This window comes from Tasmannia lanceolata, unplaced genomic scaffold (genome assembly GCF_043159265.1).
Source record: "Tasmannia lanceolata isolate RefF3 unplaced genomic scaffold, GAP_Taslan_0.1 ptg000006l, whole genome shotgun sequence".
In the NCBI taxonomy this organism is placed as follows: domain Eukaryota; kingdom Viridiplantae; phylum Streptophyta; class Magnoliopsida; order Canellales; family Winteraceae; genus Tasmannia; species Tasmannia lanceolata.
Genome location: NW_027518683.1, coordinates 5,385,950 through 5,404,695, shown reverse-complemented (window position 1 = coordinate 5,404,695; position 18,746 = coordinate 5,385,950). Strand labels below are relative to the sequence as shown.

Genomic DNA, 18,746 nt, shown 5'->3' with positions numbered 1-18,746 from the left:
TCACATGATTTTTACTCAAACTTCTTTGGAATTAATGAAAATGGCATAAGAGACCAAGTGCTTGCACTCGGGCGAATTGGGGGTGCTCTCAGACCTTCCCCATTCGTAACCAGGCACGAACCCATATATATTTCTGGTTATCCATTGCACAGAGGATTTGATTTTAGGGTTCCATGGCCTATCCATGGATGGCGACTCTGAGTTATTATAGGTATGTCTCGGTTTCGAACCCCGGTTCCGGATCAAGACATATCCCTTTTTTTTATATCGCCACTCGTGCTATGCTATGAGGGTGGCATCCGTTTCGAGAGTTCCTTGGCAGAGCTCTCCCTCACATTGTGGAGATCTTAGAGGATTGCTGTGGGGACCTCGCGTCCCTCGCCGCACTCGTCCTCTCCGGATCGGGGTCCACACCTATCATCATTTTCTCGAAGGCATGGTAGTATAGAATATCCGCTGAGCTCCCGTTGTCCACAAGAATTTTCTTTACCTCCCAGTTAGCAACGAGCATGGTTAACACCAATGCATCGTCGTGGGGCAAAATAAGGCTGTCCAGATCTGCGTCCGAGAAGGAGATCTCATTCTCCGTTCTTGACTTTTTGCTGGTTGTGTGAACGGCGTTAACTTGCCGTGCATACGCTTTTCGAGCAGCAGAGGAGGTGCCCCCAGCGGCTGGTCCGCCCATGATTGTATTGATAACCCCCCTTGGTTGAGATCGGGGTGCCTCAGGCTGCGCGTCGGTGACCTGAGAAGTCTTATCCTGAGGAGGGGGCTGCTGTGATCTTCGAGGGCTACGGCCCTGGGGACTCTTTCCTTTGCGCTCTTGGGTGCGGCCGTCATTCTGGATGTATTTTTTCAAATAACCCCGGCTGATCAGCTGCTCAATTTCTCCCTTGAGCTGCCAGCACTCCTCTGTGTCATGGCCGTGGTCCTTGTGAAACCGACAGTACTTTGAAGGATCTCTTCTGTTTCCCTTGGAGATCATTCTGGGCGGCCACTTCACAAACTCCTCCTCACTGATTGCCGCCAGTATGTGCTTTCTAGAGGTATTGAGAGGTGTGAAGTTCTCTTCTCTTCTCTGAGGGGGTGGAGACTTCTCTTTCCTGGGAGGTTTATCCTCCCTACGCTGTTTAGGCAGATTCTTCTCTTCAGAGGTTATCCTCCGGTTTGAATTAAGAGCTGCCAGTGTTTCTTCCACTGTTATATACTCTTCTGCCCCGGCCATGAGATCCGCCAGTGAGTGCGGATTTTGCCGAGCCACCGCTCGACGAAAATCATCAGATCTTGCACCGGTGAGGAGTGCGTTCATAGCCGCTGAGGGATCTAAATTGGGCACCTGTAGTGCCTCCCTGTTGAAGCGGCGGACGAACACCTTCAGGGGTTCATTATCATCCTGTCGTAAGGCCATCAGGGATGCAGTCGTTTTCTTCGGCCTACGGCTACTCATGAAATGGCGGACCAGATCCTCTCCAAAATCATCGAAATTGTTGATGGAGTTTGGTTTGATCCTGGAGTACCAGTCTCTTGCCGCGCCAGTGAGCGTCGTTGGGAAGGCTCTGCAGATGAAGCCGTCGGAGGCGCCGTGGAGGAGCATCATTGTTCTAAATGTCTCCAAATGATCCACGGGATCGGTAGTGCCGTCGTACTGAGGGACGGCAGGCATTTTAAATCCTCTGGGTGCTGGAGCACTCAGGACATCACTAGTGAACGGGCGTTCTGCTTGAGAACGCTCTGGAGGCGGGTCGGCTCTGATCCTTCGCCAATTCCTCTATTCGGTGGTTCATCTCCTCCATTCTCTGTAGCAGCGGATCCGTTCTGCGGTCTGGGGACCTGATTCTTCCCACAAATGGGCTTGCCGCAGAACCGGACTGACTTTCCGGACTCCTACGACGAGGCCGAGATTTTGCCGGTGGCAAACGATCTTCGTGAGGCCGGCGCCTCTGCGTGGAGCGAGACCGCGATCTGTCGCGGTGATGAGGTTCTGTCTGGGCGTGCCTCACTATGGGGCGATGAACTTGTCTAGCGGAGTGATGAGTTCTGCCCTCCCCATGACGTGATGACTCTCCCCTGTGGACTCCTTGGGCAGATCGCGGGGCCTCTGGAGGAGGTGGAGGGGGTGCTTGAAGTAGTTGTTGGTACTGACCAACAAGGGCCGTCATCTGCTGGAAGAGGGCTTGGACTTGCTCCGAGGTGGGCACGGGATTGTGATGCTCCGAGCGAGGAAGGCTTTGGTCGGCAGATGCTGCCACTACCATCGAGGCGATTCGACCGCTCCGGGTCCTACGAGGTAGCGCGGCTTGGTCGGTCTGCGCAGAAGCTAACCGCGCACTCTTGCGCCCTGCCATTTTTGTAAGTGAGATATGTAAGAACAGCTTTTAGTTCTTAGTCCCACGGATGGCGCCAATCTGTTAGACCAAAAATCGGTAACAGGTACAGCAGTGGCGTAAGAACTGAGAGCGAGTGACGAGGGAGGTTGAGTATGAGTCCTGTGGTGAGTGCTTAGTCCTGCACAAGGCAAACGAGGTCAGAAGACCAGACCGGATTTTACTCCGGACAGGTCCTTCGACACTCAAGTCAGTATGAGCAAGAGTGAAGGGAAATGTCAGAGATTTTAGGGAGGAGGGTTTTTTAGCATTACCCATTAGTCTGAGCTTTAGTCCCCTATTTATAGGGAAGATCTGTTGAGGTGTCCTGGACAGGTGTCCAGGACAGGTGTCCAGGACAGGTGGTGGTCTGTGAGAGGCTGGATCTCACCTACTCTGGGACAGGTGGCAGCCCGTGAGAGGCTGGATCTCACCTACTCTGGGACAGGTGGCAGCCTGTGAGAGGCTGGATCTCACCTACTCTGGGACAGGTGGCAGCCTGTGAGAGGCTGGATCTCACCTACTCTGGGACAGGTGGCAGCCTGTGAGAGGCTGGTGTTTTCACACCCCATCATCAAGAATAAATGTTTTTTATGGGAAAAAAGTTAGCTTCCTCGAGCAAGCAAAACTATTAGGTCTTCTATGGTGCCAAATTTCGAGATATGATTGAGACCTTCCGCCCCTTTAACTGCATCTCTTACATAAGAAAAAAGGTCTCAGTGGAAGAAAACACGGGCATTGGAAAAAAATATTTTAACAGAAAGTCTTGAGAGCAAGTCAAAGGAAACGTTCTCGGTGTACATTAGGAAAAGCGAAATAGAAGAAAGACTCAACGAAGATTCAAAGGGAAGGTTCTTGAAAATCACCGTGTCTGCTGAAACTGAGGGAGGCAATTTGACTCTCAGGTGCACAGCGTGAAATCCTTCTGGACACGTGTAACAGATTTTGTGGAAGAAATCGGAGTTTCGTGGGGTTCTTTTCCCTGGAATTATTCAAACGTCTAGAATATACGCGGACGTGGACTTCTCAACCACCGCGAGTTGGAGGCTTGGAGCCATTGGCTTGGCTCGGTTTAGTCTGACTCGGTTAATTTTATTATCCAACTAGGTGGGGTCTAGAGAGAGACATGCATGTGTAATCAAGACCGTTGATCTTGTAGACTATAGTGAGCCAACTAACATGGTTTTGGTCCCCTGCCTAATGGCTCCATATATTGCATCTTTAAAATAAAAACCTGCAAAAAATCAACGTTCTAAAAAAATGTTTGATGGTTAAAGGAGATTGGATCATCAGATCAATGGATCTGATCACATCTACATTGCACACATGGGATCCAAGCCACTCAAGATAGGCCATTATATTAAAAAGATCCTTATCGAAAGATCCAAAGCTTCCAATTTGTGGAGTTTTATGTTGACAATTTACTTTTTGAACTTTCCAATTCATAGGACTCACGCATGCAATGATCAAGACCGTTGCTTCAATGAGTGACCATCTGGATGGGTCACTGAGACGGAGGAGATCAAACTATCTTAGCCATTTGAAATGTGGTAAGTGGTAACCAAGGGAAAAATTAAAGAGATGTTGATCGGTGTCCATAATAGGCAAATTGAACGGTGAGGATCATCCAAACCTCATACACATGGTCCACATCTGTCCTATCATTGTACTTAGAATGTAACCATTTGTGGAAAAAAAAACAGGCCTAACTGCCTAAGTGCATGGACCCCATGGGCCTGTGCCGGAAATTAGGTCTGAGTGCTTTCACATGTTTGCCGCCCCTTGTTTTGAACACCCTTGTTTTGAACATTTCCACCCTCTCTTTAGTTTAATCATTTTTCATTTCTTCACAAAAGGTAATTTTATGGAACATATGACCGGACACAAATAAAATAAGGCCACTGATGCTGGCTGTACCATGTTTTGATAACTGCACTAATTCAGCTTGTCATTTATTATTTAAATTGTTGTCAAAAGTTATTACAATTCCCAAAAAACTAGCCAATTAAAAGGGAAAAGACAAGCTGAGTTTGTCTACAATTATGAAAACATGGTAGTGGCAATTTCAGAAGCCAAATAAAAGAGGACAATGATACATTCGTCCTTTATTTTTCTTGGGACAACCCCTCTTGTGTAAAGGAGCAGTCATGAACAGAATAGAGTGACGATCCCATATAAACAATGGGGCGAATGTAAAAAAAATGGGGCGAATATATCACTTCCCAAAATAAAAATGCGGTGGCTATACTATTATACCAACCGCGTGTATGAAAATACTTTTCTACACCAACAAAAAGAAAAAATAGGAAAACAATTAGGCGACAATAAATTCACACCCCCTCTAGGATAATTCGCATCTCTGAAACTTCAAAAAACGTTCAAGTCTGCCACATGATTCACGTTTAAGGGGTGCGAATTATCCTAGATGGGATACGAATTTATCATCGCCCACAAATAAACGTCTCGCAGCCGCCGCGTGATTGCAGACTTCGTGGAAAGCTCAGACGACGAATATGCCGACAAATTTCTTCGTAAGACATCAAAATCAAACCCTTTAACTGATCATTGAAATAGCAGCAGAAAACCCCATTTTCTAGTTCCATTTCATTTATTCATTGTTTCACACAAACAAACTAAGAAAAGAAGAACATCGTTACAGACGAAAAATTAGAATGGAATCCATCCCCTTCTTCATAGCATCAATTCTCCTCGCTCTCATTTCAACTCCCATCTCCGGCTTCCCAAATCTCCCCCCAAATATCACCGCCGGCGTATGGCAACCCTTCAAGCAGTTCGCCGGCTGCCACCCTGGCCAACAAGTAGACGGTCTCGCCGGACTCAAACAATACTTCCACCGTTTTGGCTACATTCCGGCACCCTCTTCCAACTTCTCCGACAACTTCGACGACGCACTCGAATCCGCCATCAAAACTTACCAATCCAATTTCAATCTCAACGTCACCGGAACCCTAGACAATTCCACCGTCCAACAGATCGTAAGGCCTAGATGCGGCGTCGCCGACATCATCAACGGTACCTCTTCCATGAACTCCGGGAAGGCCTTGTCCACACTCCACACCGTAGCTCACTACACCTTCTTCCCTGGCTCACCCCAGTGGCCTTCTTCCAAGACTGAGCTAACCTACGCCTTCTCTACCACGAACCAGCTTTTTGATTCCCAAGTCCTCAGTCGAGTCTTCACCCGAGCCTTCGCACGGTGGTCCGCGGTTGTTCCATTAACGTTCACGGAGACGAGCTTTTATTTCGGTGCGGATTTGAAGATTGGATTTTTCTCGGGAGATCACGGGGACGGAGAGCCGTTCGATGGGGTACTGGGGACGCTGGCCCACTCGTTTTCACCAACGGACGGTAGATTTCACTTAGATGCGGCTGAGAATTGGGTGGCGGAAGGGGATGTATCGAGCTCGGAGATTGATTTAGAGTCTGTGGCTGTGCACGAGATTGGGCATTTACTTGGGTTGGGTCACACCTCTGTGGAAGATGCGATTATGTTTCCTTCTATCTCGTCTGGGACGAAGAAGGTCGAGCTCGTGACTGATGATATACTGGGGATTCAATTGCTGTACGGGAGCAACCCCAATTACAACGGGTCTGCAACTAATTCTACTCCATCGAGTCAGGAAAGGGATATGAACGATGGTCGGGCGGTGGGTCCCGGTTTACAATGGTGCGCGGGTGTTGGGTTTTCTTTAGCTGTTTCTGTTCTGCTTTTGTAGTAAATAGTAAATACCATCAGAGATTGATTTTTTTTTCTTCTTCTGTATTTACGAGATGAGTTTATAGGAGGTTGTTTTCAGGGGTTGTATCATTAGAGGTAGAAAAGACGCGCCACGATTGGCTGCTGTAGGGCAGGCCCACTGAGCTACAACTCCCCTTATTTTGTTCCTTACCTTTGTTAGATATATAGTGATTCTTATTTTATTATTTTTCACATAAGCTGGTATCAAATTTGGCACAGGCACACACAGAGATTAGGGTGCATTGATTTGGATTTGAAGGGCTTGTGTTAGAATATATCATATCCATTAAGATCTGACCGTTGGATTATTGGGTGGTAGATTGGGTTTGATTATTAGATTAGGCAATTATATTTGATTTTGTAGTTAGGTTTAGATTTGAATTATCTTTTCCTAAGCATGGTCATGAGACTCATGACCGCTGGTAAAACCTAATTTTCTTGTAGCTGGTGAAATTCCCAATTCACGATTTTTCAATCCATATACGTTTTCAATCCTTCGCTTTCAATGTTTATGTCTTTGTTTCTGTCCCCATCTACTTTTTTCAATCTTTATATCTTACCACGTTTATCTCTAAATGCTTTTGTTCCCCAGCATCCCAGCCACCATTGATCCACACCACAGCTGCAAATCCATACTCTCTTCTTGCATATCTCTCTCAAACACACGTTGCAATGACCAAACCTAATCTACCATACTATAATCTATGGTTAGATCTTAACCTAATCTACCATACTATAATCTATGGTTAGATCTTTGCCATTAGAAGGTTCCAGTGCGTCTGGTAGTTGTCCATCAAATCCCTTGTCATTATCTCTAAACATGAGTCCCACGTGCATGATTAGGTCTGGAATGGACATCCCCAGTATATTAGACCCCATTGATTTCTCGAAAGATAACTTTTTCTCATTTGGGAAAATGATATGTCCGCCCCCTTTAATTTTTTACTTTTAAAATTGACGAGTGGAAATCTTATGATTTGTGAGATTGGCTTAAGCTTTCTGAAAAAAAAGGAAAAAATCTTACGATCTGTGGGAAAAGAACAAAAGACTGTAAATGCAGTAAAATGGGGTATCATCTTCAATTCTAGTTGAATCCGTGTGAGTAAATGAGCACAATGTTTCACCTTTTCTATGATCACAAATTTGACTAGCTTGGCTAAGCATGAACTTCACATCTCAAGTTATTTACCTTATTTTGTCTTTAATTTGTCTTATAAGCCGTATCCAGGTTGAACGTCATACCTAAAAGTCCCCCATATCAGAACCGGCTTCTGGGTGAAAGACACTCATTTCACTCACTTCAGGGCCCCCTTCTAAGAAGTGGAAACAAAAAGAGATCGCCACTTCACTCTAATGGCGGGAAGGTAAGAGCGCATGAGACAGAAGAGATGAAGGCTAATAGACCCCACCCAGTTGAGCCCGTCCTATTGACTCATCCGTGCCTTTTGGTCGGCCACTCATTCTCATGCTATACCATATATTTGATGTTGGTTTCTTCCGGTTCATAGGTTCTTGGCCTAGTTTGGCACGTTGTTGTTCCCCTCCCAGGACTAGGACAACCACCAATTGGAGAGCCCAACCCCCCAATTCTCAACCCCAACCTATATGAGTGTTTTTAATACCCACATTTGGAAAGGTAGTATTGGGTTCTTACCCTTTGTTCTTTTACTTCACATAGGTTTTTGTCTCCTTGATAAATGGAAGTTCTCCAAAAGTATGAAAAGATGTAGGACTTTGTACCATCTATTCCGATGTGGTTGGATCCTGTTCAACAACCCAAGGACCTGGAGCACATCTTTTGTTGTTTCCATTGCTTAAAAGTGATTGTTACAAGCGCAACGAAACAATGAATCCTGTTGAATATGTGCCATATGAGTGAATGAAAATAATGTCTCACCATAGCCATGGTCACAAATTTGACTAGTTTGGCTAAGCATGAGCTCAAGTGATCTGCCTTATTTTGGCTTTACTTTGTCATTCAAGCCATATCCTTTCTCTTAGTTCGTTCAACTGTTCTCATTTCATATTTAATCAACATATGCATTCGGTTCTCAACTTTGATAGTTTTTAGGTTCTGTTCTTAAGGTATACAGATGTCGGTTGAGATTAGGGATTAAGTTTCGAACAGATCCTAAGTTCTGCCTTCGTAATTCATTTTCTGAGTATTGGCTAAGCATGAGCTTCACATCTCGAGTTATTTGCCTTATTTTGGCTTTACTTTGTCTTATAAGCCATATCTAGGTTGAACGTCATACCTAAAAGTCCCCCATATCAGAACTAGCTTCCGGAAGAAAGAGACTCATTTCACTCACTTCAGGGCCCCTTTTCTAAGAAGTGGAAACGAAAAGAGATGGCCACTTCACTCTAATGGCTGGAAGGTAAGAGCGCATGGAACAGATGGGATGAAGGCTATTAAACCCCACCCAGTTGAACCCGTTATGTTGACTCCTCCGTGCCTTTTAGTCGGCCACTCATTCTCATGCTATACCATATATTCGATGTTGGTTTCTTCCAGTTCACAGGTTCTTGGCCTTGTTTGGCACGTTATTATTCCCCTCCCAGGACCAAGACAACCACTAGCTAGAGAGCCCAACCCCCCAATTCTCAACCCGGACCTACACAAGTGCTTTTAAAACCCACATTTGGAAAAGGGTTCTTACCCTTTGTTCTTTTACTTCACATGGCTTTTTGTCTCCTTGGTAGCTGGAAGTTCTCCAATAGTGTGAAAAGCTGGAGAAGTTTGCACCATCTATTCCGGTGTGGTTGGATCATGCATGCTCAACAACCCAAGGGCCTTGAGCACGTCTTTTATTGTTTCCACTACTTAAGTGATTGTTAGGATCTCAAAGAAACGATGAATCATGTTGAATACGTGCCATATGAGTATATGAAGATAATTTCTCACCATAACTAGGGTCACAAATTTGACTAGTTTGGCTAAGCATGAGCGACATATCTCAAGTGATTTCTCTTATTTTGGCTTTACTTTGTCATTCAAGCCATAGTTCATTCAACTATTCTCATTTCAAATTTAATCAACATATGCATTCAGTTCTCAAGTTTGCTAGCTTTTAGGATTTATTCTTAAGGTATACAGATGTCAGATGAGATTAAGGATTAAATTTCGAATGGATCCTAAGTTCTGCCTTCATTATTCATTTTCTAAAGAATTAATGGCTTGAGACGCTCAAGGACGCTTTAGGAGAGAGTCTACCACCATGTTGAATACAGGATATATGACAACCTGACGTGACACAAGTTGCAAAATTGAAAAAATAAAATTTTTCAAAAGCATATATGCATTGAATCAAATCAGAAAGAAAAAGGTATTTTTACCTGCATTTGTAGGAGCAGGTAATGGTATTAGGCGAAAAGGTTGGAATCCCCGTGCTTTTGGAATGGGTCGAATAGATAGAAAATTCTCACGATGTGCTTGTTCAATAGGTTGGAACCCCCTTACTTTTGGAATGGGTGCAATTAGTTGAAAATTTCCAGCTGTAATATTTCAATACTAATGAATATACTACCAATTATGCCCATCGTAATGCGACACATCGACATTAATCTTACTAAATTTGTAGAAGTAAGTAAGTTAGAGACTAAACTATTAAATCAAGAGAAGAATTCAATTTTCTATTTTATTTTACAGGAACACATAAAAAAGAAGAGAGGATGTCCTTACGTGTGAGCCGTCTCCTCGAATTTCTCTTCATTCAAGAACTGAAGAATGATGAGAGCAAGCTTTCTGGTAAAAGACATCTCTATGTCCAATCAAAACCCTCATTATTTCAAATCCTACAACAATGATGAGGACGAGCTTCCTGGCAAAAACTGGGGCACTTGTCGCTGGCTGTCATCACCCTAGTTGCACCATGCGATAGGTGGTCGATGGCAAAGACCACAATGATCGTACCATGCGACCATGCGACCTGGTGTGGTCGCATGGTGCGACAGTGCATGTCGCAAGATGCGACTAGCCAGGCACCGGTTCTCCTTGTTATTTAAGATATAGAAGCGATTTATTTCCCTCAAACTCGATGTCTCCGCTGTTAGAAATTTGCTGATTTTTCTATGAATTGTGTAAATTGAAGATTAGTTTTGGAATATAAAAAATAATTAAATTATAAGTTGAGAATCATACAATTTACATACTTAAAATTTTCTAAAATTAAAAGCCATGTCGAAGAACGATCGTTCCTAATAACAAACTAATAAGAACGTTAAAAAAAGAAAAATAACAATAATACAATTTTAATACCGCTTCTATATAGTTTCTTTCTTGTCGAAGGCTTCGAAGTATCTTTGCTTGCGGATATCGAAAAACATCTTTTAAGGAGAAGAGTTTGTTATCTATAGTGAACAGACTATTCTATTTCCCATTGAGGAGAACATCCTAGAAATACTTCATGCTGAAGAAAAACCCCGACTCTCACTCCAATCTTACACCCGACTACACTCAATACACAGTTAGAGATCAAAGTATTAAATTAAGAGAAGAATTCAATTTTCTATTTGTTTTAGAAGAACACACAAAAAAGAAAAGAGGATGTGCTTACGTGCGAGTCGTCTCCTCGAATTTCTCTTCATTCAAGAACTGAAGAATGATGAGGACGAGCTCTCTGGTAAAAGACATCTCTGTGTCCAATCAAAACCCTCATTATTTCAAATCCTACAACAATGATGAGGACGAGCATCTTGGCAAAAAAACTTGGGCATTTGTCGATGGTTAAGACCACAATGATCGCAACATGCGACATGGTGTGGTCGCATCGCTTGTTGCATGATGCGATCTAGTGTGGTTGCATGGTGCGACAGTGCATGTCGCTATATGCGACCAGCCGAGCACCGGTTATCCTTGTTATTGATGATTACACTCTTTATATTACACTCTTTATATTTGTTTTAACTCAAAAAAAAGCTTTAAGATCCACTAGTTTATAGCTATTTTAGGGATTTGCTAGGGACCATCGCAGAAAGCATTTTGCGTCTAGTTGTTTCATGTGAGAGCAGCCACCTCAGATCAATTAAATGAATAAGACAAAATCTGCTGAAAAGTGAGCCTCTATGACTTCTCTCACATGGAACAGCTAGCCGCAAAATGCCTCTCTACGATAGTCCTTAGCAAATCCTGTAGACCTTGACAACTCTCCTCTCTCTCTCAACAAAACTCGGGAAATGATATATTCACCCCTTTTTTTTGCTTGGGATAGCCCCATCTAGTGTAAAAGAGACGTCATAAATACACTAGAATGGGCTGTCCCAAGTAAAAGAAGGGGTGGATATATCACTTCCCTTTAGATCTTCGAAAAGGTGGACCCGCCGTAGTTTTAAAAAAATACATGCATCTACATGCGGAGACCATATACTTGGGCCCACTTTATTCGAAATCCAAACCATTCATTTGTTGAGCCCAATGTAACTAGACCTTGTTGATAAAATCATCTCCATAGGATGATCCTAACCTGATGACACCCCATATAAACCTCTACTAGGATCACCCTATGGAGATGATTTTACTTGAAAGGCCTATTTGCACTGGGCCCAACAAATGAGCGTTTGAATCTTTGAAGGTGTTTAAAAGAATTTTATAATAAAAATGCATTATGGGATGATCATAGTACTTTCATATGTACTTGAAAAATTCTATTAAAAATCAAATGTACTAGCACATATTTCTTAAAGATAGAGTATGACCTACCGTATTCAAAGATCTAAACAATTCGGTTCAGAACCCTATGCTAGGGTGCCATGCAATGCATATTTATTAGAAAATTTATTGGGGCTCACATTGTTCAAAGATCCAAACCGTTCATTTGTTCGGCTTCCCCACCCCCCCAAAAAAATTCTCTACGGGATGATTCCAACCCTTTGATCTGTTATATAGTGTCTTCCGTCTAAAGATCAGTTGGTTAGAATCATCCTTTGGAGGTAATTTTTGGAGGAAAGCTTATTTACATTGGGGCCCAACAAATTAATGGTTTGTATCTTCACAAGAAGTCGGGTCTAAATGATTTGTCTTTTTTTTTTTTTGAAAAAAATATGCATTTGTGCGGTGGCCATACAAACCCGTATTTTTCAAAAGGTACGGTACAACCCACTCCATAGGATGATCCAAACCATGCATTTGTTGGGCCATATCGGGAATAGGTTGTGCCCCGAAAATCATTTCATCCCAACTCTCCGATCTGTTGACATTTTCATAATCTGAAGTACCTCAATAGATTGAAGGGTTAGGATCATCCTATGCAATTGATTTTTAGGGCACAACCCGTTCACGTTGTGGCCCAACAAATGGACGGTTTGGATCATCCTATAGAGTGGGCCGTACTGAACTTTTTTTTGTAAAAAAAAATACGGGTTTGGACACTGGTTGTAAAGCTCACAACCAGTATAGTATAGACGTAAAAAGGGGGTGCCAATTTATATCAGCGCCCCCAAAAATGGGGATATAACGGACAAGGAAAGTGATCCCTTAAAAGACGGTTTTGCCCTCTTTCTCTCTCTGAATTTACCGGTAGCAGTCATCGGGCTCGAAACTTCAAGTTTATAACCAGCTGTATTTCAGAATTTGCATTTCTGTATGAGCGATAGGGAAGAAAATGGGAATCAAAAGCACTTCTTCTCTTTGGCTTTTTCTCTTTATTTTCTCCCTTGAAGCTTTTATTGTTGTAAATGGACGCCCTCTCACCAAACCCAAACCAGATCCTGCCGATGCTGTTTCCACAGCCCGTTGGTTGGCTTCTCAGAACTCATGGGGGGTCTTAAGGTAATCTCTCTCTCTCTCTCTCTCTCTCTCTCTCTCTCTCTCTCTCTCTCTCTCTTCATCTTTTCTTCGTTACAGTTTTACACTTTCAATTTTGGGTTTTAATACATGGGTTTTAAGAGATGATAAACTTCTTGTTCTGGTGGGTTTATGAGTTCATCGGCGACTAAGGCTTATTAAACATAAATGGGTTTTAAGCTGACTATTTTACTCAAAATTAAACTTGAATTTGAATCCAATAATGAGTGGGTTTTAAGCTGACTATTTTACTCAAAATTAAACTTGAATTTGAATCCAATAATGAGTTTTGGACTCACAATCGGTTCTCAAAATCCAAAACAAACAGGGCATAACAGAGATACATCGAATGATTATGTAATCCAATCCCTTTACCCATCTCAATTCTAGTCATTTAGGAGGCCCATCAGTAGATTGTGTCAAATTCTGAAATTTTTTGGGTCTTATAAGGACCTGGTTTTGTTTAAAACATGAAGGATGCCTAAATAGATTTACATTCATGTCGTTTCTTCATCATTAATATCTCTAAATTTAATCCTTTTTTGTTGGTTCTGTTCTGTATATTAACTTAATGCCTGTTCGTTTTAGATTGTGACAACCGATTGTAGGCCCCAAACCTATTATTGGGATCAAAATTAAACGTAATTTTGATCCCAATAATAGGTTTGGGGGTTACAACTTACAATCGGTTGTTACAATCTGAAACAAACAAGGCCTTAAAAGTAGCTTTTTAATTGGTAAACTATGATTCTCATTTGCTGCAATTGGTGACGATTTCAAGTGATCAACACTGTTATGCGGTATATCTGCAATTCTAGTGTGAATACATGGTCACAAATTTGAAGACAATGTCTCACCATAGCTATCCCAAGTTATTTGCCTTATTCTTGCTTTGCTCTTTCGTAGAAGCCATATATAGACCTCAAAGTCCCCCGTATGAGAATCAGCTTATGGATTAAAGACACTCACTTCAGGCCCCCTTTTTAACGAGTGGCCACTTCACTCTAATGGCGAAAATGTAGGAGCACATGAGACGGAAGAGATGAAGGCTATCAGACCCCACCCAGTTGACCCTGTCCTGTCGACTCCTTCGTGCTTTTTAGTCGGCCACTCATTCTCATGCTATACCATATATAGACATCGGTTTCTCCCGGTTCTTAGGTTGTTGGCCTAGGACAACACAACCACCCATTGTGGGTATGGTCCATTCCGTGGGCTATAATTCCTAGGTTTTAAATTTTGTATGTTGGGCCGTAGCTTGTGGATCTGAGCGTGGGTTTTCGCCCAAATGGGCATGTAAACAAATTGTTTGTGGATCTGAGTGTGGGTTTTCGCCCAAATGGGCATGTAAACAAATTGTTTGGTGTCGGTCTATCTTTTATATGCGGAAAACATTTGTTTAACAATTTTTATCCAGGAGTACGTGAAGCTATGATTTTTGAGTGTCGCGTGTCGACACGGACAAGGAGTGTCCGACACAGCAAACTCCCAAACTTTAGAAACGGGGACACGGCTAAAATAGAAAGTATATGTTATCATGATTTGTGGATATGGATCCGTGTCTCCAGTTTCGACATGGATATGGGTTGTCTAAATGAGGTAAACACAATATTCAATAAAAAAACATAATGTCACACTTGACACGGTACAAAAACATGTCTACACACCCACATTAAGTCTAACACTTCCAGCAATACAAGTAAAAGTGTCCAAAAGAGTGTCGACATGTGTGGACACGCGTGTATTGTCGGACACGTGAGTCGGCAATAAATTCGAAGTGTCGGCCAAATCATAGGCGTGAAGGCACCATGTGAATTATGGAATATCTTTGCGACTTAGTTTGACATGCCAGTAGCAGAAACCACTTTTTAGATGGATTTGTATGGTCAAGGATTCAACAACTCCTTAACATTTTATCAAAGTCCTATGGCTGTATATTTATCTGTTTTCAATTAGGTGCGCAATGGATTTTATACGCTCTGGAATCTAAATATCATGTGCTTATGTTTTTGTTATTGCAGTACTATCTCAAGTGAATTGGGCGGAGCCCCCTTTGGGTAAGCGTCTCTTCTTTTTCAGTTTTTCCCTACTCATATACAAAGAAGCTTATTTCTTTGAAAAGCAATTATAAAATGTTTCAGTGAGATATGGTAATTGCCTAATGATTGCTGTTTTGTCTCTTGACATAATAATTTGAAAAACATGCAGCAATGTAGTTTCTTTTAGTGATGGATTACCTGGTAAAGGCCGTGGTGTACCCTATTTCTATTTGACAACCCTTGATCCTACTGCAAGAAATGCATTGAAGGATGGAAGGTCTTCACTTACAATCAGTGAATTTCCCATTGGATCATGTGGCAAAAAAGATCCAGAGAACCCCACTTGTGCAAAACTTACCCTTACAGGACAGGTATGCTCTGGCTAATTGAATATAACTACCTATTGATTTATAAGTGGCTGTTCAGTAACTTTTGTATCATGTTTATTCTGTCTGGATGATGGACTTTGCATCTTTCTTAAATGATGTATCATCCAATAGTTTATGACCATTTCCTATGATTATATTGCTACATCGAATAATATTATGTTCATTTCTTACGATTCTATTGCTGGTAAGTTGTAACTTGACATTGATGTATGTTGGTGTCATGGTTTAAAATTTTGGTTTCGGTAACCGTTTCGGACCCCACCGAAAACCGAAATTAATTTGGTAATTTGGTTCGAAATTCCGAACACTTTAAAATAAATAAATAATGGCATTTAATTGAAATTTCTGACCGAAATCGAAATTACCGAAATTTGGTAAATGGCGAAAAATGAAATTTTGGAAAATTTCGGTTTCGGTCCCCACCGAAATTTCGGATTTCGATCGAAATTTAAAACCATGGTTGGTGTTAGACATGGACCTGACGTGTACGACACAGTGACTTTGGAAAACCGGGCAAGTCTACTCATCCACACAGTTTCAATTATTCAAATATATATTGTTTTTAGTTTAAAGCATTCTTACTTAGATGTTGTATTTTCGGAGTTTCATGTCAATCTATCTTGCAAGATAGCATTTGATGAGAAGTGATAGCAGAAAGGTCTTTCATTATCAATGCTTGTCGTAATTTCCCATCATATTCTTTTTTAGATCTGCCGTTTGTGCTTTTCTTTCAAGGAACATTTTGTTAAGAAGACTTCGAAGGGCCTTTAACCTTTGTAGAGATTGTGACATCATTAACATAGCTCTACTGTCATTAGTGACAGTCGTACCTGATTTTGACAAATAGTTTTATTAAAGTATTATTCATAATCATGTAAATATGGGTATTCTATCACATTCTACTATTCACTGGATTGAACTGCATAATACTCTTTTGCTAGTATTATCCAAAGAAAATATCATAAAAAGGGTATTGCTATTAATTCAATTGTAATTGCGACTGGAGTTAGTCTTTTTCAATAATATTTATAAGGGATGTGAGTGTCACTCTGAAAAATAATTGTACAATGTAAGCATAGATGCTTAATTATGCATAAAACTGTGTACTCAGTATTTCTCGTCTCTGATACTTCTGATTGAACCTGTCTGTATAACATTTCAGTTGAAGTTGGTTGATAGGAAGTCCAAGGAAGCAGAATTTGCCGAACAAGCTCTCTTTACAAAGCATCCTGAGATGAAGGGTAAGTACATGGGTCTCTATACAAAAGCCGCTCTTCTCTCGCTGGATAAATAAATGCAATTTAACATGTCTTAAGAAGTAGAATTCTGCCTCACTATTATCATTTTATCCTTTTTCTTTTGGTGGGTGACAGACTGGCCTAAGGGTCACAACTTCCAAATCTTCAATCTTGACATCGAGGATATATTTCTGATTGACTGGTTTGGTGGCCCTAAACCTATTACATTGGATCAATACCTGGATCCTAAAATGTGAGTACAATGCTCTTTTTCTCATAGTTAATGATGCCTTTAGATAAATTAAGTTTAGACTAATCTAAAAACGAAGCAAAACGGCTTGTATTTCCCTCAAATGATTGCTTGGATGATGTTGTGACTTTTTTTTGTTATCTACTGATCCATTTCTTTTCTCAAACATGGCCCCCTGCTATCTACAGGAACGAATTTGCCTCAATCTCCTTGAAGTAAAAAACCGTTTCATGTACAGTCGTGTCTATAAAGATCGTTACACCGGACCTTTCATCTCTGTGAAGAAAAAACTGATGTAAATAAGCTTGAAATCTTGTATGTCTCTTATCTCTTGTAACTAATGATCATCCTTGGTTTGCAACAAAACATTGTTTATGATGAATTTATTAATAAGTTCCCTCTAAGAGCATTCTTTGGGGATGCTTATGCCTTTAAAACTGTTTAGGCCTGCTCGAGGACATTAATCCTCTTCCATTACTTTTCCTTTCTATACACTCAAGCTATGTGTGTGTGATCTTGTATACTTGTGTGGCCTACTCTATGTTGATTCATGTTGGTGTTTAAATTCTCCGAGTAATCATCTACTCGGTTTCACCTTGGCCGGGTTCTCTAATTTCAATTTCGACTCCACATAGTCGATTAAACTCTCTTTCAACTCTCCGGGTTGACTTGGTTATACCTCGGTCGAGTTCTCAAACTCGTCCGTGGAATTTTAAACACTAATTCATATGATTGCCAAACATTAAGCTGATGGTTAGATTTTTTATTTAACTTCTGGATAAAATAGCATGAGACTAGTATTAAGCCACATGATTGTGTCGTTATACATGCTGAGTTCTTGGAAAAAACACAAAAAGTAGAAAGGGGCTTTACAGGCTTGATGATTCCATCATAAACTTGCAGATTCAGACGTGTGGTATGGTTGAAATCAATTTGAGTCCTTCGAATACTGTTTGTAGAAGTAACACAATGCATACCAAGAGTAAAGATTTTGGGGCTCATTGCATGTAGGTGATCCCCCAATTCTATGGTTCTCCTTCACCTTTTGAGTTGTGTGCTTGTTACCCGTATTTTCACACCAGGGTATGGTATTTATTTTTTGTAGTTATTGGAAACCTCCTAGTAGGATGAGAAGCTCTTTTCGAAAGCTAAGTTCTTCTCTGATTTTTTTATTTTTTTTTCAAATTTAGAGGAAACGTGCTTCTCACTTATTTTTTTCTTTTAATTAAGATCACACTTACTATTTAGATGATTGTTTTTTCTTAAATTGGTATTTTCTTATTCTGATAATGCTCAATGAGTATTTAAAAAGAGAGTACATTTATAACTTAAAAACCCATCTTAAGTTTTAATATTTATGAATAAAAAATGTGAAACTATAATTCCTAAAATTTGTAATTAAACAATCACAAGGGTCTTCTTTATTCATGAAAATTTTCTAAAGGATTCATTTAGCCGACCCCAACTAGTTTGGGACAGGCTTTGTTGAGTTGAGAATCCTTACCAATACTAACTGTTCCTCTGTAACCTAGTATAATCCTATTCTTTCTGTATGGTTTTCTTCTAATGAGGTTTATTACATGCTTTATGTTGACTTTCAATGGCACTTTTGGCACATTTCTTAAGAGCTTTTCACTTCTCTCTTCGCATTTTCTCTTTTCTAAGCCCCTCACCTCCTGCATCGCTTGTCGCACACGTTTTTCGTATTTTCTTTGGCTGTGGCATCCACAATAAAGACTGCAAATGCCTTGGTCCAGTCCATAGTCACCTCTTTACTTGTAGGCCCCTAGCCACCTCTTTACTTGTCGGCACGTTATATTTGATGAAAATCTATTTCCATCTGCAGAACTCTTCCACTCCAGTTGTGGCAACACCGGCTCCGGTGATCGTGATCCGTGATCCTTCATGGGCGTCCAATAATTCCAG

At 41.3% G+C, this 18,746-nt stretch overlaps 2 protein-coding genes across 2 annotated transcripts; both read left to right on the top strand.

Moving 5' to 3' along the window:
* The first annotated feature begins 4,826 nt into the window (after positions 1-4,826).
* LOC143878262 (metalloendoproteinase 2-MMP-like) lies at positions 4,827-6,308 on the top strand. The gene has a single exon (XM_077380559.1). The coding sequence runs from the start codon at positions 5,036-5,038 to the stop codon at positions 6,098-6,100; it is 1,065 nt and encodes a 354-aa protein (XP_077236674.1). The 5' UTR covers positions 4,827-5,035; the 3' UTR covers positions 6,101-6,308.
* Positions 6,309-12,582: 6,274 nt separating this feature from the next.
* Positions 12,583-17,341, top strand: LOC143879403 (Pyridoxamine 5'-phosphate oxidase family protein). The gene is made up of 6 exons (XM_077381777.1): positions 12,583-12,889; positions 14,926-14,961; positions 15,113-15,314; positions 16,495-16,573; positions 16,706-16,823; positions 17,009-17,341. Exons 1-6 carry the CDS (start codon positions 12,723-12,725, stop codon positions 17,037-17,039), a joined length of 633 nt encoding a protein of 210 aa, XP_077237892.1. The 5' UTR covers positions 12,583-12,722; the 3' UTR covers positions 17,040-17,341.
* The last annotated feature ends 1,405 nt before the right edge of the window (positions 17,342-18,746 follow it).

Coding starts and splice junctions, on each gene's coding strand:
- LOC143879403 (XM_077381777.1), top strand. CDS start 12,723: ATGGGAATCAAAAGCACTTCTTCTCTTTGGCTTTTTCTCTTTATTTTC. Junction 14,962..15,112: donor TTGGGCGGAGCCCCCTTTGG/GTAAGCGTCTCT, acceptor AAAAACATGCAG/CAATGTAGTTTCTTTTAGTG. Junction 15,315..16,494: donor AACTTACCCTTACAGGACAG/GTATGCTCTGGC, acceptor ATAACATTTCAG/TTGAAGTTGGTTGATAGGAA.
- LOC143878262 (XM_077380559.1), top strand. CDS start 5,036: ATGGAATCCATCCCCTTCTTCATAGCATCAATTCTCCTCGCTCTCATT.